The sequence below is a fragment of the Anguilla anguilla genome, chromosome 8 (genome assembly GCF_013347855.1).
Source record: "Anguilla anguilla isolate fAngAng1 chromosome 8, fAngAng1.pri, whole genome shotgun sequence".
NCBI lineage: Eukaryota > Metazoa > Chordata > Actinopteri > Anguilliformes > Anguillidae > Anguilla > Anguilla anguilla.
In genome coordinates this window covers 37,855,671-37,882,478 of record NC_049208.1, presented here as the reverse complement: position 1 = coordinate 37,882,478, position 26,808 = coordinate 37,855,671, and the positions used below count along the sequence as shown (strand labels likewise).

Sequence of the window (26,808 nt, the reverse complement as noted above, 5' to 3'; positions counted from 1 at the left end):
TTATAATGGCATTAATATGCATTAGATAATTATGGAGTCTTGTACGCATCTTAATGACATGGCCAGGAAGGTGGGTTAAGCATGTTAATAAGAATATTTTCATGTCTTAGATCAGCTACTACTAACTACTTTTTATTTATAGGTTTAAATTAATTAGATACTGCTTCATCAGTGTTTATGGAAATGGGATTTACTTTATTTTGTGAAATAGTGGATATATACTGGAATGTCTGAAAAATATAATAGTTATATGTCACAGGATGAACAAGTTCCAGTATCTGAAAGCTGGAATCGTGTGTTGCTCATATATTATGAAGTGTTGCATTATCTTTCTAATTTATTTATTATTTAAATATATTGCACTGTATTTTGTTTCCATAAGGGAAGCTAGCAAAGACCTCTAATGAACCTGTGTGGTGATTGGCAGATTGTAACATGCCAATCAATGCTCAGTAAATATGAGCAAGCACCACCATCTTAGGCAAACAAAATGTTCCAACTCAGTCAGAATCGATGGGCGGAGTGCATTTAAGGTTGCAAGCAGTTGCAATGGGGTCATCAGTCCCTTCATATTCAAGCCTAAACTGAACAAATGGAACATGCTGATCACCGTTTACTCTGGCTGGCAGAGCACACTGTGGCTAGAAGCAGTGGGATTTGGGGCTGCATGTTTTCCCTGTTTTTGGGTCAATCAGTCACAAATTTGACGTATGCGTAATAAAGTATAGGGCTAAACTTACAGACACTGTTCTCAAGGCATTTAACAAATGTTGCTGTACTTGTTATATAATACATAAATGTTATGTAAATATAATATATTTCCAACATAGATATCTCAGCACCTGGAAATGTTTAGATGAGAAAATTAGGTACATTAAAAAAAAAAATTCTAAATTTTTATCAATTATTTTGAATCATTTTATAATTTTAACATGACTATATATATATATATATATATATATATATATATATATATATATATGGATGTGAGATGTTGAATATGTTGTAACAGTAGTGTAATAGGGATGGTTTGACAGAAACCTACAGTAAGTAGATCAAAGTAGTTTTTTAGTATTAGTTTTAAGCAGTGTTTTGAGGTCATTGAATTTACTTTGTAGAATTGCTCACGGATTATGCTAAAATACATTTTAGAGAACTTCAGTCACCTCAAACCACTTTAGTGGCCTGCTATTTTGCTTAGGGAGAACAGTGAGCCAGGGACAAGTTCTTCCCAATTCTCTGAGCAATCTTTGATAAACAATTAACATTTTAATGAACAAGCAAAGTTAAAACCAACTATACACTATAGAATTCCTATAGTGTTCAGTAGGCCAGTCCATACTCACACAGATAAGTGATCTGACAGTGAGAATTCCCAATGGTTGTTCTGAGAAGTGTTGCAGAAGCTAGGAATGAGAGTGGGAGCAATTTCCACTGTACTGTATATCTCCAATTTTTCTTTTCTAGGGAGAAACAGGCAAAGAAGGAAGTCCTGGTCCCCCAGGAACCCGCGGAGAGACGGGCGTGGCTGGAATCCCTGGGTTACCGGGGAAAGGGAAGGACGGACAGCCTGTAAGACAAAAACACCTGTGTTTCTTTAGTAACATCTGTGTTCTAGGTCCTTTTCCAATTACTGAGTCATTGAACAAGAAATGTTTTTTTCTTCTTTCTTTTGGCAACTATCCAAAAACAATAATAATGCCGCTCTGACATCTCCTAGTTTAGAGCTACCATGAATACATACTGCATCCTGCTTCATTATGTCTTGGCAAGTGTACTCCTGTACAAAAAAAACAAAATAAAAAAATAACCTTTTCCGTTAAACAGAGGGACTTACACTCACCGGCCACTTCATTAGGTACTTGCTAGTACCGGGTGTGGTCTTCTGCTGCTGTAGCCCATCTGCTTCAAGGTTTGACGTGGTGTGCATTCAGAGATGCTCTTCTGCATACCTCGGTTGTAACGAGTGGTTATTTGAGTTACTGTTTCCTTTCTATCAGCTCGAACCAGTCTGGCCATTCTCCTCTGACCTCTGCCATCAACAAGGCATTTTTGCCCAGAGAACTGCCGCTCACTGGATATTTTCTCTTTTTCGGACCATTCTCTGTAAACCCTAGAGATGGTTGTGCGTGAAAATCCCAGCACTTTCTGAAATACTCAAACCAGCCCGTCTGGCACCAATAACCATGCCACATTCAAAGTAACATAAATCACCTTTCTTCCCCCATTCTGATGCTTGGTTTGAACTTCTGCAGATCATCTTGACCATGTCTACATGCCTAAATGTATTGAGTTGCTGCCACGTGATTGGCTGATTAGATATTTGCGTTAACAAGCAGTTGAACAGGTGTATCTAATAAAGTGGCCGGTGAGTGTATGTCTACTAGTGCCTCCAAAACGTGATTTATGCTACCAAGTATTACTCTCTCAGCTCTGAGTGTGAAGCGCGTTAACAGTTTTTGCGAATGTGCTGACTGTGCCCGGAAAACAGCACGGTCGCAGTTTAATCCCGGCGCGTTGAATTAACGAGGGCCGTAACTTTTCGATTTGCAGGTGCTGCTATTCATAGCAGCGCCAGTTTACAGCTGCGTTAGTGGCAGACGAATACCTCACCCGCGCAACACAATGGCGAAGCACTTTAGTGCAATCATCACTTCTAACAGTTCTTTTTTACCCCCAGGAAAAGCAGGTAACTACGGCGCTGGTCTCAGTGTGGGACTTGTGCTGAGGGGAAACTAATTCAATTTTCGATTCATTTTGCATTTTCAGGGACCACCTGGATCACAAGGACTGCCAGGACCTCAGGGCCCCAAGGTAGGGTGATTAAAAATCTGCTGGGGAAGCAGTACTCCCTGGGCTGCTCCCTGTAAAACGATGATGCGTGCATGCAATGCGAATCTTGTGCATTGAAGCTAAACTGGTGCTCCTTAAAATGCATATTTACATATATCCTCATAATCTAATACAAATGAATTTTGTGCTGACTGTCAGCTTTAACTTGCGGGTATGTAGATCAGTATCAGGTGAACCTTGCAGGAACTGCAGCCCTTTTTATGCATAGTCCCCCCGTTTTCGAAAACAAATAGTAATTGTGCAATTGGCTGGTTAGCTTTTCTTGGCCAGCTGTTTTTTTTTCATCACTAGCTCATACACAAGAAAGCAAACAAACAAAAGGTCTAGAGTTGACTGCAGGTGTGAAGTTTACATTCGGAGTCTATTGTTGCTATGAGGACCAATTAAAACAGGCCATCATGAGGCTGAAAAATCATAAAGAATCGATCAGAGATAAATAAATAAAACATTGGGTGTGTCAAAATCAACTATTTCATACATTATTGGGAAGCAAGAATTCCTGATAACACACTGGTGAACTCAGGATTAGCAAACAACCTGGTAGATCATGGGACACAATAGTGGATGACTGAATAATATTTTCAACTGTGAAGAAGAAACCCTTTTCAGCTGTTGAATACATCCAAAACACTTTCCTGGATGTAGATATAGATGTGTCAAAGATTACCATAAAGAAGAATACACTATCTTAACCTCAGATGGTTCACCACAGGATGCAAACCACTGGTAAGTCTTAAGAACATAATGGAGGTTACTAAAAACTACAATAAACTGTAGAGTTTTGGAAGTTATAGACAGATGAGATTAGTATTAACCTCTATAAAAGTGATGGATAGAGAAAAGTGTGGAGTAAAAAAGGAACTGATCATGATTCAAAGCATACCACCCCATCAGTGAAACATGGTGGATGGTGTGTTATGGCTTGGGCATGTATGACTGCCACTGGAACTGGCTCATTTATGGATGATGTGACAACAGAAGCAGGATGAAGTCTGAAGTGTACAAGTACATCTTATCTGCTCAGCTCCAACCAAATCCCTCAGAACTCATTGTATGGAACTTCACCTTGCAGCTGGACAGTGACTCCAAACACACTACTAAAGCAACCAAGTAGTTTTTTCTGGGCCAAAAAGTGGAGTGATTTTGACTGTCCAAGTCAATCACTCATGTTGAATCCAATTGAACATGCGCCTCACTTTCTGAAGACAGGACTGAAGGCAACATTTCCCTGAAACAAACTGAAGATTGAAGATGGCATTGCATTGCAGCAGAGCATCACCAGGGAAGACACCCAGCATCTGGTCATGTCTATGGGTCACAGACTTCAGGCAGTCATTGAATGCAAAGAATTTGCAACCAAGGACTAAATATGAGGACTTCATTGGGGATAATGATATTTGGTCCGCTAAAATGGGGTGACTATGTAAAAAAGGGCTGTAATTCCTACATGGATCGTGCATGTAAATACCATAAAATTAAAGTTGCACTTTGACCTCATATTCATTGTTTCATTTCAAATCCAATGTCTAGAGTACAGAGCCAAAACAACAAAAAATGTATAACTGTCCAAATACTTAAGGACTGCACTGTACGTACAGTAACCTTACAGAACATGGAGACCCAACGACTGAAACAGACTAATTCCTGGAGGCCTACAGTATGTGCATACTCCCCATTGGGCATATCGCACTTCAATGTCTGACTGCACAAGGCCAAAAATCAGTGATGCGTGGTGACATATATTAAGCGTTGCCTATTGATATAGATAATGTCAGATAACACATTTATGGCCGAGCAGGCAGTGCACACTCTTCGGGTTCCCTTGGCGAGCCTGTGGCTGCACACCAGTCAATAAAGTAATTTCATAAAGCTGAAGGAGAAATATTTAGAGGGCAATGTAATCAGAAAATTTACAAGATGCAATTTGATAAATCTGGCTTGTTTGGAGACTAGTGGCTTATTGATTCCATAATACCATGAAGTCATTAATCAATGAACCCCAGAGGGTAAACTGAGCCAGCAAATGTGCATGCATAAAGACAGCCCTGCTTTTTGTATTACACCACAACCTTGTTACCGTGCGTGTATGGATACGCAGTGTCCTGGGAAAATCTTGCCCTGGAACAAAAAAAAAAAAAAAAGATGGGACACACAGTGCTTCATGACTGGTTGAATTGCAGATGGAAAGAGCTTGAATTAAATGCACACGTGTTCCCGTGGTCCATTAAAAGAAGTGAATAATTCAGTGCTGACAACGCCTTCACACACTGGATGATAAAGGATTTTGTTGTACAGTAGCAGTGGGTTGGATTCTGGTCCTCAGTTCTGATTCTGTATTTACAGGGTCCCCCTGGAGCCCCAGGACTGCAGGGACTTCCAGGAGGCAGGGGTCCCCCTGGAGAGGGCACCACCGGACCCCCGGTAATTGCGCCTTCCACACGTGCCTGTGTGCTTATTGTTAACGCACACGCGCGCACACAAGCACAAACACCGCTGAACAAGTGCAAAAACCTTGTATCCCCATTTCTGCCATTTTGAAAGTTCTCATCTGGCTCTATGTACTGCCAGTTTCATAACTCAGAACCCCAAAAGATAAAACATAATGCCCATTTGTAAATGGAAAATAGAAACCACTTTTTTTTTGCTGCTTCTGAGAATTTCATTTTGTGGAGATAAGAGCTTTCAGCTCTAAAACAACAATATACTCAGTGTTTGGTTATAAATCTTGCTAAATCACCCATTATCTGGTTGCACTCTACTCCGGTATGAAATCTCTATCATGCCAATGCTGACTGTGCGACACACTTGACCGTAGCATCACCCAGGAAATGGAGGGCTTTGGTTGGCAGCATTTTCCCTCTGTCATCATGCAAGGGCAGCTGCTCTGGTCAGTGGGGTGCTTGCAGCTCCCCTTTGCCAACTGTACTGTATGTGAAGTGAATCTACCCAGCACAATGACTATGCGGATAAGCTGCTGGACTGCGGAGAAAACTGACCTCCAAATGCAGAGTGAAAGACATTTATACTCGTCTGAGGGTGTTTCTGCTGTGGACCAAGCCTAATTACACAACTGGGAAATCCAAATGGGGAGAAAGAGGCATGTGCTTTCACACACATACTTACACCGAAACAAAATTAGTCCACACACGTTGTATTCCACAGCCTGTTGCTATGGGAAGTAACTACTAATAGAGGAAACAGATATTACTTTCACTGAAATTCAATATGACCCCTACCACTATAGGTTCTTTATTTAAATAGTGATACATTCTTTTTATAGGACTTACGCATCATCTCACATTGGTAGTAGGAATGAAGTATTTTGTGTATGGATTTTTTTTAAACTCAGGTCATTAGTCCTACAGTGTTACATTTGTTTTCTATATCCTATGTTGGTACAATGTGATTAGCCTATGTTTTTGCTGACCCAAAAAAATGAGCTAAAATAACTAAGACCTAAACACATGTTGTTTTAGGGACCTCCTGGACAAAATGGTGAACCAGGTCTCATGGTAAGAATGGAAATGTTCCTCAGTTGGAATGAAGGTAAAATTTAAGCAAATAAATATTGGCAGGCAAGCAATTACTTTTAGCCTTCAATAGGCCATGAATGCCTGGTGACATATTAATTACTGCATTGCATTATTTTAATTAAATAACGTTTTAATGTGTGTCAAGAGCTAATTTACTTGCTATCCAACCAGGTGGGAATTCAAGCTTGTATTTATTTGAACTCAATTTGTTTTTAAGTTTCTGCGCATGCAAAAATGTACTATACTGAAACCATACAATGGCAATGAATATTGAAGCTCCCACATACAAGCTTGGATTTGAATGTTGTCTCTTTTTGAAAAAGGTATGCATAATAAGAACTGCTGGTATTGTCTTTGAATTTTTATTGATATTTGATGTGTGAATTTCTACAATGCAGGGTGCTAGGGGTCCACCTGGTGTAGCTGGTCCTCAGGGACCTGCTGGACACAATGTGAGTACAATAAGCATTCAACGGAAACATTTATAAAGTATGTTATTTGAATTCAAACAAAAATGCAGCAAGTGGTATTCACATAGGCCTTATGATACAGTAATGAACTCAAATGATAAAGTGGGGTAAAATACAATGCAATATATCTCTTAGGACACAAGAGTGTGACATGATCACAAAAAGCATAGAACATTATTAACCTTTTATAACTTTGCAGTAAGGTTGGAGTACATGCCAACATTGCAGGAACATTTAGGTTTGTTTTTCATTTTTTATTTTTTTACAACCTCTGATAACAAAGTGTTTTATTTCTGCAGTATAATATTTTATAGGTTAATCTGTCAGCTAGCAAAATCACAAAAACAAGATAATTTTTTTTTTTTTACAACTTTCCAGAACCTAGGGTACATTTGTAAAAGTGATATTTGGCTAGCTGGGATGCGATGCAGTGTGAGCATCTCCATAGCGTACATCTCATGTGCTACAGCCCTGAATAGGACACGAGGCATGGGTGTGCAACAGTGACAAGCAGCTAGAATGCAAGTCTGCATGCATTCCAGGAGTATACGACCTTCTCAAAACCCTTTCCTTATTTTCATCCCTTCTCATAAAAATCACCGTCCCCCTTCCCCTCCCGCTAAAATACGGTGATCACCGTCAGCTCCCCTGTAAAGCGGGGCTTTCTTGTTCTTCGACTCGCACGCGAAACTCATTTCTTGCCGTTTCCTTGCGGTGTGCTCCTTTCAAAGCGTTCCGCTCCAGCGCTTCGGCAGATTACCGTTAATCTCTCTTCCGACATTTTCGCGGGAGCCTTGCTTTTCCTCGCCCTCAGCTGAATATTCTGTCGCTCTACTTGTCTTCTTTATTCTTTGCTTCTCTGGAGCGACCCGCGGGCTCCGCTCCTCATCTGACTCGTTTCTGCTCACATTCACTTCGAAACCCCTTTTGTTCTCCCCCTTACCTCCTCTCATGTTATCTACCTTAAGGCTCGCTCTGAACAATCTTCTCCACAGCATTAGAAATGCACAATTTCACATCAAAATGACTCATCATTATCCCTCATCATTATCCCTGCATTGGTTTATATATGCCAAACAGTGGTTACTAAATGACTTAATGATATTAATGATGACAAACACGCAAACGACTAGTCTATTAAATTTAGACCACAAGATCACTGAGCTCTATAAGAAGTGGACATGAGGAACATCTAGTTCTGTATTTAATAGAGTACAAGTAAAAATAATAATTCAGAAAAGATAGGTGACTCATCCCATGTCCTGTTTCTCTTAATGACAGGAAGCTTTTGTTAGTAACATTTATGCTGCTATATTAGCTTATGACCAGGTGCAAAATATGGATGGGAAAATGTCATTTCCTCACCAGGAACACCGAGTCAAGCATCTGTTTGATCTACAGTAATCTCTCATAACCGTATTTTTTGGGGAGCCTAAAAAGATTAACTAGCTGTAAAAGCATGCTAAATCAAATTAGAATTCTGCAGCACTCTTACTTGACTAATGTCATGGCAGTGTCTTCATTTCAGAATAGTGCTTACAATTTAGAAGGTCAGTTGAGTGGGTTGCCAAAGGTTCAAACATTCTCTCAGCCAAAAATATTTCTTTCAGTTGTGTCACAAAATGTTATCCCTACTGAGCACGTCAACTGTAAATCTATGAACTTTGATGTATTATTTTCCTAGTAGTAGATTTTTCTCCTCCTGTACTATATGGCCTTTTCAAAGCTAGATTGACATGTCTTGAGATTTAATGTCTGTTTTTATTGTTTTTGCTTATTAAGTCATTTGCAAGCGTTGTTATTTTAATAAATTTAATTGTATTATCTTTTATTGTTTCTTGTTTTATGCTATTCATTATATCTGCCAATGACTCTGTGGTAACTGACGTTATGACTCATCCTCTGTTTGGCAGGGTTTACCAGGAAGGCCAGGAGAGAAGGGGACAACCGGAGAGCCGGTATGCATTGACTTTTCATTTGGGTTATAGGTGATGAGCATGAGTAACAACATCAGGTAACAGCACAAAAAGCCTATGTGCCTTGTCCCAAAGGCACTGACTCTATGCCCCCTTGAAAAGATAATGTCATATTTAACAAAATAAATCTGACAGTTGGCCTTTTTTTTTTTTTTTTCCCCAGGGGAAAGCCGCTGACATCTCACAGTTAGATCTGAAGGTAAGGAATGTTAAACATTTAAATGATGGTGGCTTACATAACATATTTTAAATCACCATCCATTTACACAATTGTGACACTTCTGTGAGGTCAATAATATGAATATTTTTTGAATGTGAGAGGTTACTGTTAACAATATGGTACCAGTTATTAACTGTATTATTTTGCATTGTTATTGTCACATTATTTATGTCAGTACTCTAACAACTTACAGCTCTCTGGGTGCCATGACATTTAGAAGAAGTGTGGAAACATCCTCATTATAGCCGTGTTCTTTTCAAGAGCGAAAAAGCAATTTGCTACAGTTTGCATCCTAAAAATTCATCCTTCTGACAAAACTACGAGTACATGCATTCATTCATTCATTCAGTTTCTTGGTAAAAATAAGGACTGATTTGTCTTCCTAGTTTTGAATTGGGAAATAAATTAGGACCTCACATATTCATTTACATATACTGTATGTTGGCACATGCATACATATGTATATACATACAAACATACATACATACATACATGCATGCATACATACTTCGCAAGTGTGACTCAGAACAGAATGACCTAACTGTGAAGAACATATGTGAAAAACACTGGGTGTCCAGCGTGTGGATTGTTGTGGACCTCATGTCGTTTGGCATTCCAGAATGTGTGCTCAGACTGTCCACCGGGCCCTCCCGGATCCCCCGGCATGCCAGGGGTTCAAGGGGACAAAGGGCTTCCTGGAACCGCAGGAAAGGATGGCCAAGATGGGTTCCAGGTATGAATACGCGTAACCTACGACTACTGTGTACAAAAAATATGTACATGTACACAGAGACGGTAGTTCACCAGTTGCTGCAGGCATCCTACATCAGGATTTTTTTTTTTAAACTTTTGATGCCCTGTGGTAGGGTTTAAGGTTTTAAGAGTTCTAAGTAAGATAATGCTAATTGCTGTTGTGGTTTAGTCATTTATACTGTACCTGACCATGGCAAGAGTATATGTCAGTATATGCTGCTCGTATTGTTACAGTTGTGAGCAGAGAAATGAGTCAGTTGTTTGTGTGTGACTGCAGGGACCGACAGGGCCGACAGGCCCACCCGGACCACCTGGAGCCGAAGGAGCAAAGGTAGGTTCAGCTCCGCCTACCTGCCTCAGAAACATGGAGGTTCAGCATCAGACACACCATCTACCATTTCGGCTATTTTCTCATGATAATAATAGTAATAATAATAATGTGTTGGAAATTTGTCAAATTGTCTTGACTGTCTTGCTGCACATTTAGAAACACTGTAACACACGTCTCTTGCTATACTGTTCAATTATTTACCCACAGGGAGTAAAAGGTGATCGAGCACATCCTGGTACGCCTGGGGAGAAAGGTGAAAAGGTGAAATAAAATAAAAGAAATTGAGTCAATTGGACACTGTACTGTAAACATGATAGCAATGTCATAATGGATTCAGGTGTGGTTTACCTTCTGTCATCTTAATACATTTGTCAAATATTAGATATAATCACTCAATACAATTTTGTTTTCTTTTAAAGACATAAGCATTTTATGTTTCTATGGCTTAGATTAAAAACAATGATTGCTCATAACTTTAACATGAAATTAATGTCAAGTTTTTTTTCACAAGGTCTACAATTTTCAGAATTAACCTGCCAAAATTGTGTCTGTGAAGAAAAATCGTACACATTTTTTGCTAAAGTCAAAACTTATGAACACTTTTTTTTATTCAATCCAGGCATGTACTGTTACTTGTTCGTTTACCAATGCAACAAAACCTGTTTTATAGGGACAACCAGGAGCTCCTGGATATCCAGGAGCTGCAGGCATGATGGGTCAACCGGTGAGTATGGCATCATCTCCAGTTTATGAGCCTCGCTCAACTGTTGAAAGGATGTTCAATACAGCACCACAGGGTGATGGCTCCATCATTCACAAGACACAAGGCAGTGACTTTACTGCTGACATTCCTTCGAAGAAAGAGACCAGTTACCCATGAAATCAATTTGTCTCCTCACTAGTCGACTGGTTGTGTTGTTTCTCTAAATTTCTTGCAGTTCTTTGAAGAATTTCTTCAAGATTTTACAGAACTGTACTAGAAATGAAATGGTGAAACTGGGATAATCACTTGATTCTAGTCCATAACCAAAATTAGATTTTAATTCTGGTTGTATTGTTGTGCACAGGCATTAAATAAGTTTAACTTCTTTCTCAAAGAACTTAAACTTAACTTAAATTCTCAAAGATAAAACACATCTCTGCAAAAACGACAGCTTCATTCATATGAGCTTTTTAGTCATATTATGTTAGCATGTTTGTATTGGGTTAAATGTTTTCTGTTTAAATAGACATTCCTGAGAAGGGACACTGATAATATGTTAACCCAAAAGCTTACAGAGAAAATGTTAAGAAGACAAAATGCTTTAAGTCTGTTTGTCAGGTGTATTTTTTCCTTTGCAGGGTACTGATGGTCAACCAGGACCAATGGGCCCTCCAGGACCCCCTGGGGAGAAGGTAAGAATGATGTCAGTTCTATAATGTGCACTTCAATTGTTATATTTCCAAGAAATGAGAGAAGTACCTATATTTAAGGTAAACACTGTACATACAGAGCATCCCTACAGGATTCAGAATTGAGAATTAATATCAGTGGTTTATTTCTGGATTCAACGTCACTGATAATATGATCATTAGAAGCAACATACTTGTTTTCAACAGGGCAAGGAGGGTTTGAAAGGGATCCAGGGACCACCAGGTTTACCCGGTTTAATGGTAAGCAGTGCATGGTCTATTGTTTTTTCTACAGGGAGCCAGAACTGAGTGCCGCTATTTCAATGTTTTCACTCTGGCAATTTATTAAAATTTAGCCAGTCAGAAGACTAGGTTTCAGTGTCATTGATGTACTGTAGTCTGGTGTCCAGTATCGGATCCTCCTGGTACCAATGCTGATTTTGTCCAGCAGCCCCAAAATACAGTTATGATGCTTCCCATACGTTAATGTGCGATTTATTTACATTTGTACTGTGTGTTGTGACAAAATGGCTACATAAGCTGGATCATACCAATGATTAAATCATTGTCAATGTTGCTAATCATTTTTAAAGGGAATGGCTGGAAAGATGGGGAAAGATGGTCGTCCAGGAGAGCCAGGGGAACCGGTAAGAGCTTTTCATGGCTCATAAAAACCATATGTTTCTGAGGAAAGCTTCTGTATGTCTACTTTGATCCTGTGCAATCCTGTGTAGTGATGCCACTGAATTCTTTGTTGCTTTGAATTTACAATTCATAAACACATATAAAAGCACATTCATAGAAATCACGCATTGCACACACACCTGGCTCTGACAAAAGTACAAATGAAGTTCAATAAAAAAATGGCAGGATCCCATGCTCTAGACTCAAGGACTCAAAGACTAAAAGGCACATTCCTGTCAAGTCCATGAGGGCTTAGGGCTGCCTCTTTACTAAAACAACTTTTTTTGTGAGGGCTCTACCATCTATCCTCTTGTTTAGTCCTCATCATTGCAGACTTAGACAGAGGGAATTACACAAAATTTAATTCAGGTCAATGCCCTAGGAAGTACCTGGCAATTAAAATACATTTGGTGGATTTTGTTGGTAAGCGAGGGGTAGGATTTTCATATTAAAACTATAAAAATTCTCTTTTTGTATCAACATGTGTTTGTTACTAGTGGCAGCTGCCCACTAATTTTTTTGAAACTTCAAGCACTTGTTAGACTACTCTTAAGACAGTTGCATATGTTGTTTCAATAATTTCCCATTGCTGTGCATGTGATAAAATTCATTTAATACATTTTATCCCTGATTTTTGCCTCTGTTTTCAGTTTTATGTGATTTTCAACAACTTTACCGTGACGTTAGCCAATATTTTTCCAGATAAATATGCCCAGCCTTATTAATGGTGTAATTTTATGACACCGCATGAACAACAACATATTTTCTTTCTTCTCTATTGACCCCTCTCATGTCATTTTCCTTTCAGAAATGGGCAGTCTTTAGAAAGCTGTTCTGTAAAAACGTTTTTGTCAACACACCCTATGTGCCTGGCTCAGGTGGAGGATGACTCGCCTCTTGCTCTTGTCATATGTAAAGTTGCATCTCTGTCTCTCAGCAATGTGTCACGTATTGGGTGAAGTCAGAAGTCTTGTCCCATTTTACCGTCAAGCCCTTGTCCACTCGTGGACTTACGTGACCCTGGAAATACACCATTAAAGTCTGCGAGTCCATAGTCCAACAGTCCACAGGGCTCTGTTTGGGATTGGGTCATTAACTGCATTTCCCTCCCTTGCTCCCCCCTGTTAGAATGAGTGTCTGCACGTGTTCTTTCGGTGCTGTGCTACAAATTCCCGAGGGAAGTTTGCAAGTGAAGTTTGGACTACAGCCGTTAGCAGTCTGTAGCACTTAGTTATAACACTTGATGTGTCTCTATTCTCAGGGTAAACAGGGTGAAGTAGGGCCCCCAGGCAGAGATGGACTCAGAGGACTTCCTGTAAGTAGCTTTGTGAAGAATTAAAGTGAAAATCTCTATTGTTTAATACCTTGAGCACTGTCAGTAATACCTTTAAAATGACCCTTAATCCAGTCTGTGAGGTAGTTATCCAATCTAACCTCTATCTTGTTTATTTTACAGGGTTTTAAAGGCCATAGAGGAGAACCTGGACCACCAGGATCTAAGGTAAGCTCACAATTATGTATTCATTACTATGTATTTATTACGAGATGTTTTCCATTTACCTTATCTTTGTTATGCAAATTGATCTGAAACTATGATAGTGTTTGGAGAAAAAAAAAATATTTCAAAATAAGAAACAACTCCTGATCCAGTGTTCAAGGATCAAGGTAGATGACTTTCAGGGTTTTATGTCCCATAAAGTATCTACAAATGATATTTCACAAGGTCTCTGTACTTTTACTGTGAAGTGCACTCACATCTTCTCAGAGAAACTTATAAGTAGTCCAAACATGTTTTAAAATGATTGAATCAGTGTAGTAATGATTACATACTGCAAAGGAAGGATTACAAGACCAGGGCCTAAACCAGGGGTCACCATTCTTATCCAAGAAAGGTCAGTGTGGGTGCAGGCTTTTAGCCAAGCACTACAACACCTCACCCAACTAGTCAATGAATCAAGGTCTTCAATGACAGCTTTTATCAGTTGAACCAGTTATAGTGCTGGTTCAACTGATAGAACCTTCTCAGATATGATTGGTCTACAGGTGCAAAAGCATTTTTGTACTCCAGCATGTTGGATTTGAAAACTAAATAAATCATAAGTCAACCCACAGATATGACTAAATGTTGGGTATCTTCATTGGTGATGTTCAGTCAGGCCTGTACCGCAGCCATTTTCAGCTCCTGTTTGTTTCTGGGGCCGTTTGCCTTCAGTCTTGTCTTCAGCAAGTGAACCGCATGTTCAGTTGGATTCAGGATGGGTGATTAACATGGCCAGTCAGGAACATTTCACATTTTCTTTATGGCAATTGTTTGGATCTGAGCACATACGATGTTGCTGTACTCTTCAGAATTCATCTTGCTGCTGCATTCAACTGTCACATCATCCATTGCCAAGCCATAACACTAGTTCTGCCATGTTTCACAGGTGAAGGGGGGGTGGGGGTGTGCTTTGGATCATGAGCAGTTCCTTTGTTCTCCACACTTTCCTCTTTCCATACTTTTGTACAGATTAGTACTCATGTAATCTTCCCATAAGACAGAACTCTACGGTTTATGAAATGTACTTTTTAGTTCTAACCTGGCCGTTCTGTTCTTGAGGCTTATCAGCGGTTGGCTTTTTGCAGTGAACTCTCTGGAGTTTATGATTTATTTTTGTCTTCGACAAATCAGTGCCTACATCTTGGAGTGTTCTTGATTGGTTTGACAGTTGAAAACAGGGTTTTCTTCACAATTGAAAGCAGGACCACTACTATGAATTCACAGGTCCAGATTGTCCCTGATTTAAAGTATTTTTTGGTCGCCCGCTACAGGGGTCTTCTGTGGGGGGTTGTTTGCTATTGCTGAGCTCAGCAGCATGTTCAATTGATTTTGACAAACCTAATGTTTTGGCTTTGTCTCTGGCAGTTGTTTTCCCCCCAGACACTGTTGAGTGACAGCTGCAACAGACTCCAAATGCACATCCAACACCTAAAATCAACTCTAGACATTTTGTTACCTTTTTTGTGCATAAACTAATAATACAAAGACACACCGCTGGCCAAGAAGAAGCTAAGTAGCCAATTGTCCAGTTACTCTTGTTCTCCTAAAATGGGAGAGACTATAAAAAGTATAAAAAGAGCTGTAATTCCAATATGGATCACTCAATGTGGATGTAAAAACCCTCAAGGCTGACAGTTTGCACTTTCATTGTTTTATTTCACACCCAATGTACTGGAGTACAGAGCCAGAGCAACCAAAAATGTGTCACTGTCCCAGTACTTTTGCATTTAACTGTAGCTTCAAGACTTTTAATTGAGAAATTCATACATTTTTCATTAGAAGTTTTAACTCATTTCTAAATGAGAAGCTTCTCTGAATTTTCCACATCAAATGTTATTTTGAGAGGGAACTGGTTATTTTCGGTTCAGCTTTATTTGATTATTTTTCAAGATTTGCTGATGCAGGCTACTTCAAAAGAGCTCTGCTTCTGCATCACATTTATCCGTCCCCAATTTTCCCCCACCACAATCCATGGCACAGCAGTACAAGGGCAACGATCTTATCAGAAATAGGTTTCACCCACACAGGACTGTTTGAATCTCAGAGCACACCGTATGCTGTTCAGAAAATGTTGTTCCTGTCTAGATCAAGAGCTACTGAGACAGCACTCTGGCATTGATCTATTCCTACGGTCCTGCTCGTTTATAGAGCATTGCATCAGCATTCAGTACACCAGTTATAATTTGTGAGAATGATACTCTAAACAGTGAAATGTTTGGTGTTAACTTGACTCTAAAATAGAATTAACGGTAGTCCATAGGGGGATAAAAATGTTGTCTGTCAGAGTGGATATGACATTGAACTGATTATATCATACTTGAAACATAACCTGAGTATGTGGTTAAATACTATTTGCAATTTGCACTGGAAAATTCAGATTTTTCTTTTGACTATGGTGGATGTGCTTTCTTTCTCTGTGTGCTCAATCTCTGTTTGTTTCACTCAGGGTGAAGAAGGGAAGCCTGGCCCCCCAGGAAGAGAGGGAAAGCTAGGAAAAGATGTGAGCACTGCTACATTTTACTGTCTGAATGCAAGAATGGATGGGATGGGATGGAATTTTCCAGGAAGAAATATTCATGCATGTACATACCTAGTCTTTAATTCCATTTACAACAAATGGACAAAAATGGAATTATGTGTTCTGAATTTAATACTTACTAATGTATAGTGTTTCTCAGAGTTTAAGACTTTTTCCCCCAAATTCTTTAACTTTCAGGGTAATCCTGGGCCCCCAGGACCAGAGGGTTTCAGGGGCCAAAGAGGAGAACCGGTGAGAGTGCCACAAACCTGAATACTCTGATAGTAAAGGGCAGACAATTAGCAAATATTCACCTGAATTACTGGGGTTAAATAGATGTGTTTTATAAGATATTCCTATAAATATAGAAATAAAACACTATAATTTATTGTCTATATAACACGTACTAAGAGAAGTAATAAAAATACGCTGGAAGTGAGAAAAGGAGAATAAAAATGCTTTTTTAAAATTAATACCAGAGAAATATAATTATAAGAGATCTCATTATACAAAGCATGTGTCATAAAATTTAAATTAAATGACTATATATTTCATTAAAATATCCAAAGTAGGGGTTTGTGACATTGAATACTTTGTTCCCTAGGGCAACCCGGGTGAGCCTGGCCCATCAGGAAAACCAGGAGCCCCTGGGAATCCAGTGAGTGGAAGAATGTCTGTCTGTCTGTCTGTCTGTCTGTGTTTGCGCATGGAGACAGAGAGCAAGAGAGAAAGAGAGAGGTAGAGAGAGACTTGTGTTGTAGTACATGTTGAATTTGCATGTTGCCTGTTTTATTTCCGCAGAACAATAGGTTTGCAAACACTGCGTACCTTGTGAACTTAGAAAATACTGCCTCTTGTAAATATTTGTCAGTTTGCTTTTTTCCTCCAGCAAAGTTTTATGAGATTAAAATGATTTATACATGTTCATAGCTACCTCACTGAAGTAACATCTTAGAGGCCTTACAACCGTGGCTAAGATGACCTGTGATCCACATGACGAATAGCAGTGCTTTCCTCTTTTACACAGGGCACGCAGGGGGTCAAAGGAGAGGTTGGAAGCCCTGGGTTACCAGGATTCTCAGGTCCAAAGGGACCGTCGGTAAGTTGGATTTTACTTCCACTTCAGCATCGCAGCTCTCGTGACCGTGTCTTATGCGCATTCATCTTGGAAAATATGACTTCATCCATATTCATTTGTTTGTTCATATTTGTTTTGATTTGTGGTTGGAAATCAGAATCAATATAGGCCTTAGATTTGTTTGTTCTTTTCTTGTTCAGGGACCACCTGGTCCGATTGGTCCAGAAGGAAAGCAAGTGAGTGCCGGTTCAAACATTATTCCTTTGTTTAAGATGAAAGGTTAATTGAATAATCGAATGTCACAATTCATCTATTCTTATTTTTCAGGGTACTCCTGGGAAACAAGGGGAGCGAGGTGCCAAAGGAGAAAGGGTAAGCCTGGCAATGAATATATTTTAATTACAAAGTTACTGGTAAATGAAAAATTTTAAAGTAATCATGCTAGGTGTGTGCTTCTGATTACTCAGTCCAAATAAAAATCATATATGTTGTCCCTAAATATTTCAGGGTGATTCAGGTATCAAGGGAGACAAAGGGCCTACTGGGGACCCTGGACAACCAGGAACTCCTGGTGTTCCTGGTCGAAAAGGGCACACAGGCATGATGGGAATGTCAGGGCCTCCCGGAGAACCAGGCCAATCTGGGCTTCCCGGAGCACAAGGACCACCAGGCAACCCAGGCCCACGGGTGGGTCTCCCACCACCAACATGTGCTGCACCTTTCCCAGTGACCATACAACAGCCTCATTAACAACACAGACTTAAAAAATAACTTTATAAGAATAGGCTAATGTACTAACTGCATGCTGCTTTTGGTGAATGCATAAGAACAATTTTACTAAATTCAGTTATGCTAACTGTTTGAATATATTTACACAACTGTTTACTTTACATTTTGTATGTAATTTATCTTTCTAAATATTTACACAGTATAGTTAAAAAATATTTCACATGAAAATTATGAAACTGTCCTATAGACCTGGAAAGCTGTAGACCTGTTTATAATACCAACCAAAAGCAAGCAGCTATTGGTACTTGCGTGCACTTACAGTATTAAATATGATGTCATTATGAACTGACTTAATATTGAATTTGTTTTTTTTTTTAACTTTAGGGAGAGTCAACATCACTGGAACACTTGAGAAGGCTTATTCAAGAGGAGCTATCAAAACAGTTAGATGGTAGGAGATCACTGCATCTGAAATTCATCTTCTCTATTTTTCTCTCCTTATTATGGAATGACTGATTGCATCTCTTGAATCACTCCCATGCCACCCAAATGAGCATGAGATACCATTTTTTCCACTCAACAGTTGGTAGAGTATGGCAACCAAATTAGTGTTAATCAGAGGAGAGGCATACCCATTGCTGATGATTGCAAGCCTAGCTTCTGGGCACCTTGTAGCTCCATTAGTTAGTTGTACCTCATGGAGTTGTTAACACTGAAACCCTGGCTAGCTAAAACCACTCTATAGTGTTGTGTCGTTCGCGAACGATTCGTTCAAAAGAACAAATCTTTTGGGTGAACGAAGTGTACTGGATCACTTCATGAAACGATTCGTTCGCGAACGTGAACCAGTCATTCAGTGATTGACTATCGTTCGCAGTTCAGTGATTCATTCAAATACGGATAATAAATAGATAATCGAACATCACTGTCAAGTCTGCTGTTTATTTTCAATGAAATATCAAGCCTTTTTTTAAAAACGTCTCAAAGTAGGCTAGCCAAGGCACTTTCTCTTTCAAGCAGCCGTTAGAACAAGTCACATTACATTACATCTATTTGGCAGACGCTTTTATCCAAAGCGACGTACAAAAAGTGCATTCCATGGTCATAGACAACTACTAAACACAGGTTCAATAAGATGCAATACCTATTTTTTACAGCTATTTCTAGCCAAAAACACAGTTTAGTTCACAGAGTGAACATTATTTTGACCTAACCTCTGCAAAGCCAACTAGGCAGAAGAGTAAGCTACAGTATTAGGACAAAAACAAATTACCAAAAAGTGCTGGGATGGGGCAACATGTAACAAGTGTCATGAAAAAGGGGGAGGGGGGTGGATTAAGAGTGAAATATACAGCGTGGTGGTAGTTAGTCTAGGTATAGTCTGAAGAATTGAGTCTTCAGGCCACGGCAAAAGATGGGTAGTGAGAGGAAGGTTCGAAGAGGGACAGGGAGTTTCTTCCACCACTGGGGAGCTAGGGTGGAGAAGCTCTGTGATCCCTTTGGTCGGGTGGGAGGGGGTACAAGGCGCTCTGCTGACACAGAGCGAAGTGCTCGAGCAGGCACATGGAATTTCTGTCGGTCGCAAAATCACAGCACTTGATGCATCTCAGTTAAGGTGTTCTGTTGTTCTTACAGTCAAAATGGCATACCTCATGGCCCAGATCCAGCCAGCCCACATCAAAAGCACAGCAGGTCGCCCAGGACCCCCTGGCCCTGCAGGCAAAGATGGAGGTCAGGGACGACCAGGCCCTCCTGGGGAGTCGGGTATGCCAGGCCAGCCAGGGGGAGATGGGATTAGAGGGCCAATGGGCCAGAAAGGTACGTTCCTTCAGCCAATTGTAAACAGTCAATTTACATAAAATAAATACATACTATGTAGCTATGTATGAAGACAGCCTTATTGTTACTGTTGTTGAATACAGATTTAAAAATTTACTGCAAAATTTTATCTTTTGATTCAAACCAGATAGGCAGAGGGTGTGTTGGTAAACTTATAAGTTGATAAGTTTAGTGACTACGTCTGTGTGGCTCTGACTACCAGGTGAAAGAGGATCTAAAGGCGAAAGAGGTGAAACTGGCGTGGGACAGAGAGGAGAGATCGGTCCACCCGGTCCTGCAGGTACACATTCTCTTTAATGGGGAAGCATTGGTTTACAGGGCCTCCAGGTCACATCTTTTCTTACGCTTATTGGTTTTCTTTGATGTTTAGGTGCCACAGGGACACCCGGTTATGGAAAGGACGGCATGCCCGGGACTCCGGGCGTTCAGGGAGAGCCAGGAAACCCAGGTCCCCCGGGGCCATCGGGCCCTTCGGGACCCACAGGACAGTGTGATCCCTCTCAGTGCGCTTACTACGCCAGCCTGGCATCAAGGCCCGGCAACGTCAAGGGGACTTAAAGCACAAAGACCTTGGACCGTGGCTATTTATGAACTTGGGTTTTCAGCAAACTATGAACTGTTCGTTTTAGAAAAAAAAACAAACAACAAAAAAATCCCAGTAGCCTCTTTTTGGGGTTTTGCTGCCGGTCAGAATTCATTTGGGGTGCGGGGGAGGTGGTTAGGAATGGGAGTTCTGATTTTTAACTTTATTGTCAGGAATAAGCAATGAGAGGCCACCAGCTTGGCTGCTCTGAACAGCAGCAGTATTGTTCTTTAAAAAAAAAAAACAAAGCTCTTAACTGTTTTTCGAATGATGTCTTCTATCCTCAGTTCTTTTGTTACCTCACTTTTCACCCAGGAATAGATTAGCTTTTGATACAAAGCCAAATGATGGTCAAAGAAGATCTGCAGCCAGGGGTTTTGGCCAATAATTATCCAATGAAGGATAATCGTAGGTGATCACTCATGGGTGAGATGAGTGGCTTTGGGGAAAATAAGAGCTTGAGACAAATTTAAAATACAGTTTGTGATTTTCACTCAAGATCTTGAAAGATCTTCCAATTTGTGGTAAACTATTTACGCTGAGCAGTTTTTTTAAGCTATGGGTAACGCAGTTATATAAATTTAACATTATGGCCCAGGTAGATGTATGTAAATTCCACACTTCCTTTTATAATGGCCATCTGTGTGTTTCTTTTGCAATAATAAGTTTGTTTATGCTTGCATCTTCTGTCAATTTGTTGCACCACAAGCAGGTTTAGTGGGAACACCATGAGAAATCTTACGTTGTCGTAAAAGTAGTGGAAAATGGGGGCAGGGATGAAGAGGGGGTGTCCGAGACGAATCACTGAATGCTTGCAGCTCATCTACATGGAGGGTATTGGATGAGACATAGAAGACATCAGCTTTTACCCCCCATCCGAATTCCCCCAAAATCGTTCTAGACTTCTGATATACACCCAAGCTGTCTGGCTCAGTCCTGGCCTACAGCTTACCAGGGCCTCTATTGTTTGTCCTGATAAAACCCATTATAAAGTTGAGGGCATGCTTAGGAGGAGAGGCACTAAACCTCAAAAAAGACCCTTTGAAAGCATTATTTCCATCCTGGTCTGTTTTCTATAGTTTATTAACATCCCCTTTGGGGACACACGAGGGAAGGTCTGGCTCAGGGCTGCTATGAATTGAAGACGTTGTTTTCCAAATTGCTTGCTGCATTACGGAATGCACACAGCGTTCTGATCCCCCTTATTTGGACTGCCACCAAGGAAATCAGTTTGAAGGATCCGTTCTGTCCCTGTTGGACCAATTAGAGCCTCCTCGAAAACTTGGAGGAAATGGGTGAGTCTGCAGTAAATGTAACTACAGCCTACGGTGGTGGTGGGGGTCATTCATATTCTTTCAGGGGAAAAATATTAATCAAAAAAAGAATTTGTGTTGTAGTTTTGCTGTTAATACCAAGGTTAGAAATGTTTCATAAAACCAGGATGCTTTATGTCTGAATTTTATATTTCAGCTGGCTGGTAAATCTCCAGTGTCATTGGGGGCATAAGCTCATCTCTGGTCCTGAGCCAGGACACCACCGAGGATCTCTCGTACACACACACACACTCCCGCTGGGCCAAAAGCCCATTTACCATCTGTAATGTGGCTACTTTTGAAGGTCACCTAGAGCAGTTTTCCGTTGCGGATTATTACACAGAGAACCAAGGGGCAAAGGAACAGCAAGAAAATCCTGCTGTGATATCACAGAGGTTTAACAGAGTTTTCTTCAGTTGTTACCAGTTGACAATGTCTTCAACAGAGACGTATATGGCAATGTCTCCCTCCACCCCCCCCCCACCCCCCACCCCACATAGCCAGTCCCATGACTGAATGAATTTCTGCTCACTACTTTAACTGTATTTCTTCCAATCAGCTTTTTCCTTTTTTTTTTTGGTAGTTGGGAAGGGGGGAGGTGGGGGGGGGGGCAGGATTATTTCCTAAAATGCGTTACTTATTGTTTATCAGTGTTGATTGTTTGCCTCCCTGTGCCAAAGAGTCACTTTTTAGCCACTGCAATTAAATTTTATTTTTATTCTGTCTTTATATGATCTTTTCTTGCCTTAGGATAGCATCGGCCTTGTTATTTGAGTGTGTCGGAATCAGATTTACTCCCAGCAAGAGTGTGCCAGCTTTAAAATGAACTCCCCACACCAAATTTAATTACTTCAAAAATAGCTCATATTATATAAAAAGGTTTGCTGGCTTCTAGTTTGTGTGAGTGTGTCCTCCAAGATATCTAAGGTGTTTGATTTATTTTATTCATTTTTTTTATGGGCTGTACATTAGTGAAAAGGAGATGTAGTGACTTTGACAAGCTGAAAGATTAATTCCAAAAAGGCACGAAGCAGCATACAAATTTCAAAAATGACAAAAACAGTTTACCTGATCCCTGGAATCAATTTCACTTTCACAGCTCTACTTGATCAATGGTGAAAAAAACAATCAATGGTGCTATATTTTTAAAACATGTTTGGCTTTATTAATTTTCAATTACCTGTATTACATTTCTATTCATATTTTTAGCTTGTTTTGAACATGGATTTTTTTTTTTGTTAAATTATTTTAAGTAGCAACCTGCTATTTCAAAGTTGTAGGCTTGACTGATGCAACCTGTACTTGTGTATAATGATAAAATGGTGCTAAATCTATAATTGATATTCTGTTAAATTGAATAAATGAAAAGGCATTTATGTTGTAATAAAGACTGGAACAGGTCCATTTTATAGAACAAGGCTTTCTTAAATGAATATGCCTTCACACGTGTGCCTTGTGCCCTCTTAGTACTTACTACTGTGATACATATTTTGCCAGATAATGCTCCTAAATGAAAATAAAAATAGTCAAGGAACCAAATGCAAAGCAAAGCAGGGATTCAATTCTGCAGTTGGAAATTTCATTATTTGTCCCATGTTAAATAATGCAAGATAATTGCTTACAGTCGGTCGGAACAAACCTTAATTTAGGCCAATCCCCTCAGTGAAGGTATTGATCGCAGTCAGGTCACTTCATTTCTTTGCTGAGCATTGCAATTATGTAAAATAGAGAAGCATGCCAACATGTGTGTTTCCAACACAGAAACCTTCAATGTTCACCAAACCTGTTGAGCTTGTATCATAGTCTGCGACAAAATTGTCCAAGGTAAGCTTGTCATGGGTTTAAATCCATACAAAATATTCTGCAGTTCCTCACCATGTTTTATCTTAGATTGAGATCCCTGTACATTTGTTCCCTGAACTCGGATGCAAGAGGCAAGCCTCTAATCTATTATTTAATGAAGATTAAAATAGATCTCCAACAAGACATATTCAAAAGCATGCGTAGTACAACAGAGGTGCCCCTGAGAGGATGAATGTGTTCAATTTCTCCAGCCCGCAACAGCCAATAAAGGTCATGTTTACACAGCAAATGAATCAGAAAGAGTAAAGTCTGTTATGTTTACTTTCACCATGGTAACTAGGCAACAATCTGGATACCCCACAAAGGCTTATGTTCTGCCATGGGTCAAATGGGGAAAAAAATGGAAACATCTTGAAAAAAAGAGTTGCTAAAGCCACCTGTCTGGATTCAGTTGAAACCTACAAGTCACTGTAAGGCAAAGTAATGATTTTAAAAGGCAATTAATTGTTTGAATATGAAGCCATGAAGTCATCCTTAGGGAAAGAATTCACTTCAGGTTCAATGGGTTTCAAAAGGTCACAATGATTTCTTGGGCAATGTAAGTCCACATATAAAATTGTCAGGTCAAATAAGACAGACTGATGCCTTGTGCCCATTCTACCCTGTATGGAAGCCATTTTACTGATTTTCTTTCAGGTGCAGAGAGGTAAAAAAACATTCTGTTAGCCCAGAGAATTTTCCTAAGAGGAGTAAGAATTTCAAAAAAATTCTAATGTCATTAAAGATTATTTTTCACTATTGTTTGCCAGCATAAATTTGTTTCAACACTTAAGGTTAGAGTAGCTATTGAAAGACAATATTCAAACAGATGAACAATAGTCCTCAAAGAACCAAACTGATAACAAAGTTAGGGTTTCTGGTAGCAAGGTGTTCTACAAGGATACACTTGTGCTGTCAATTAAGATAGCTGAGATCCTGCTTGACAGCTTGAATGTGTAGTTCCTTCATACCTTGTGGTATGGAAGAGGTCTGCAAGACAGCTTTGATGGAAACCCCATAGTGTGATGGAGTGGGGAAGTGGGGAGACCAAACGCAACTGAGCAGGGAACTAAGTTAACCACCTGGGGCAGAATAACCACTAAGTCTTGTTAGATTCAAAAGGATAGGAAAAAAAATAAAAAATAAACAAAAAGAAAACCAATACTCCTATGGGAGACTATCCCAAAGAAAAAGCTTTAATGCCCCGAGTACAGGGTGAAGAACTAAGGCTTAAGGAGTACTGAGTCTACTAAAACAAAACAGTCTGAAAAGAATGGTGAACGTGAGAACTTTAAGAAAACAGCCCTCGCACAGAGGACTGTCAAAAGAACCACGAGAGAGTAAAAGAAATGAGTAAAGATAGCAGTGTTAACTTTGTAGCCCACAATCCAACCTCAAAATTCAGTTCCGCAGTAACTCTTCGCGTAAGTCAAAGGACGCAGAAGACAAACTGATCTAGTACTGAACAAGTAACTAAACCTCTTATCAAAACAGACCCAAGTTACCAGCTTTCATGTAACGCAAGTTGACACTAAAGCAAAGCTTATCGGTTTGCTTGGGGTTTAAATAGAACGCCAACAGGTGCAAACAAGGAAATCAATCAAAAAAACAATCAATCAATCAAGGGTATAAGTCAATCAAGGACATCAATCAAGGAAACGAAAAGGCCGTAATAACTGAAGAAAAGGCGCAGGATGGAAAAGAAATGGTGATAACACCCAAAACCATGACACATAGAGAGTCGGCAGGCAAAATGGCGGTCACATAAATGGCCGTACAGCATAAATTCTTGTGTAAATAAATCAAAGTGAAAAATATACAAGACTTAAATTTTCAAGTTTATTATGTTTTAGAAAACATGAGGGGGAATAAGTGGAAAAAATAACTTTGAAATTGATCAAATAAATGTTAGTGATCCCTAATGTATAATATTATGTGTCAATTCAAATTCTATACTGACTTTCCTAATACAATGGTACTGTCAGTAATAATGTTCTTAACCAAGTCAGTTTATTATCCTTTCTAGTTTTGTATCAAAACATTACCTAACTTCAGTGTTTGCAATGGCAAACATTAAGTTTGCAATTTGTAACCCTGGTGCAGTTCTGACAGTTCAAACACATGTAGTGTGCAAGGTTGAGATGTTTACTTGTAATATTCTATGAATGACACATTCCTGTTTCACAAACCATATGGGTGTTCATTTAAAATCCATTAGGACAACTACTGTTTCTGTGTCATAAAAACAAAATAAACTCATTTCAATGTCATGCCATAGGGTTGATCGAAGTGATTTTTGTCTGCTTTGACACATTCAGCAGTGGTGCATCCAACACTTTGTCATCATAAGGCTAAATTAATAACACTATTCCGTGATTTTACTACTTTTGGATTACGAGTGTCTTAAGAATACTCTAGCAGCAAGCTCTGTCAAATCCTCACTCGTCAGTTAAAAAGGTGGAAGCTCAGAGATCTAAATGTTACAGCTGACGTGTCCCTTGGTTTCATGGAAAAGGGAGACATTTGAAGTCTCTTCAAGTTTGTTGTAGATTCTGCCTGAGCAAAAACGGTTCATTTCCCCTTTATTAGATGATGCCATGTCCTCATGGGCCCTTCATGCTGGAGGATTTCTTCCCGCTCATGGGCATGAACATGGACGGGGGTCTCCCGTAACAGTCCGATGGGTCACACAGCCCAGGCGGACCCGTGGGCCCCCTGGTGCCAGGAGTGCCCGGGTGCCCTGGTGCTCCGCTATGTCCACGGGCCCCGTCCCTGCCATCCTTCCCAAATCCTGGGGCCCCGGGCGCGCCTAAAACACAAACCCGGGAGGCATGAACAAAAGCATCCTCACAGGGGCACGGAAAAGTTTGGGCACTCCTCGTCGAGTTGCATGTTTCGATTTTCTATGTGAAAAGATGTTAACACAACCTCTGCAGGAAACAAACTTAAAAATTAGTGTACATTTTAATGTGCGTACTCCACTACTATTGTTAAGTAATACTAAATCAATATTTTGTGTTAAATTATTGATCGATTTCTTATGTAAGGTAATTAGCAGGGTAATCTACTCAAAGGTGGTCTGCTATCAAAAACTAATGACCTTTGCGGAGGTTCTTCGCCACCTTCTCAGTCATTATTTTTCTATAGCAGACCA

General features: G+C 39.8%; 2 protein-coding genes across 3 annotated transcripts in view; one reads left to right on the top strand and one right to left on the bottom strand.

Annotated features, from left to right (window-relative positions):
• The window catches only part of col22a1 (collagen, type XXII, alpha 1), a 71,027-nt gene extending 48,769 nt beyond the window's left edge, over positions 1 to 22,258 (top strand). The window contains exons 39-66 of the mRNA XM_035430616.1: positions 1,468 to 1,572; positions 2,770 to 2,814; positions 5,197 to 5,274; positions 6,330 to 6,399; positions 6,532 to 6,557; positions 6,785 to 6,838; positions 8,770 to 8,814; positions 8,996 to 9,031; positions 9,672 to 9,785; positions 10,083 to 10,136; positions 10,344 to 10,397; positions 10,807 to 10,860; positions 11,478 to 11,531; positions 11,736 to 11,789; positions 12,122 to 12,175; positions 13,474 to 13,527; positions 13,669 to 13,713; positions 16,199 to 16,252; positions 16,469 to 16,522; positions 16,875 to 16,928; positions 17,298 to 17,369; positions 17,549 to 17,584; positions 17,676 to 17,720; positions 17,856 to 18,035; positions 18,462 to 18,528; positions 19,713 to 19,895; positions 20,119 to 20,196; positions 20,287 to 22,258. Of these exons, the coding sequence (XP_035286507.1) occupies positions 1,468 to 1,572; positions 2,770 to 2,814; positions 5,197 to 5,274; positions 6,330 to 6,399; positions 6,532 to 6,557; positions 6,785 to 6,838; positions 8,770 to 8,814; positions 8,996 to 9,031; positions 9,672 to 9,785; positions 10,083 to 10,136; positions 10,344 to 10,397; positions 10,807 to 10,860; positions 11,478 to 11,531; positions 11,736 to 11,789; positions 12,122 to 12,175; positions 13,474 to 13,527; positions 13,669 to 13,713; positions 16,199 to 16,252; positions 16,469 to 16,522; positions 16,875 to 16,928; positions 17,298 to 17,369; positions 17,549 to 17,584; positions 17,676 to 17,720; positions 17,856 to 18,035; positions 18,462 to 18,528; positions 19,713 to 19,895; positions 20,119 to 20,196; positions 20,287 to 20,474 (2,007 nt within the window). The 3' untranslated portion in view covers positions 20,475 to 22,258. The remainder of the gene's footprint in view (positions 1 to 1,467; positions 1,573 to 2,769; positions 2,815 to 5,196; positions 5,275 to 6,329; positions 6,400 to 6,531; positions 6,558 to 6,784; positions 6,839 to 8,769; positions 8,815 to 8,995; positions 9,032 to 9,671; positions 9,786 to 10,082; positions 10,137 to 10,343; positions 10,398 to 10,806; positions 10,861 to 11,477; positions 11,532 to 11,735; positions 11,790 to 12,121; positions 12,176 to 13,473; positions 13,528 to 13,668; positions 13,714 to 16,198; positions 16,253 to 16,468; positions 16,523 to 16,874; positions 16,929 to 17,297; positions 17,370 to 17,548; positions 17,585 to 17,675; positions 17,721 to 17,855; positions 18,036 to 18,461; positions 18,529 to 19,712; positions 19,896 to 20,118; positions 20,197 to 20,286) is intronic.
• A 3,215-nt stretch (positions 22,259 to 25,473) lies between these two features.
• The window catches only part of LOC118233114 (collagen alpha-3(IX) chain-like), a 38,931-nt gene continuing 37,596 nt past the window's right edge, over positions 25,474 to 26,808 (bottom strand). For both annotated transcript variants that reach the window (XM_035428476.1, XM_035428478.1), the window contains one exon: positions 25,474 to 26,463. In XM_035428476.1, coding sequence (XP_035284367.1) covers positions 26,258 to 26,463 — 206 coding nt within the window. In that variant the 3' untranslated portion in view covers positions 25,474 to 26,257. The remainder of the gene's footprint in view (positions 26,464 to 26,808) is intronic.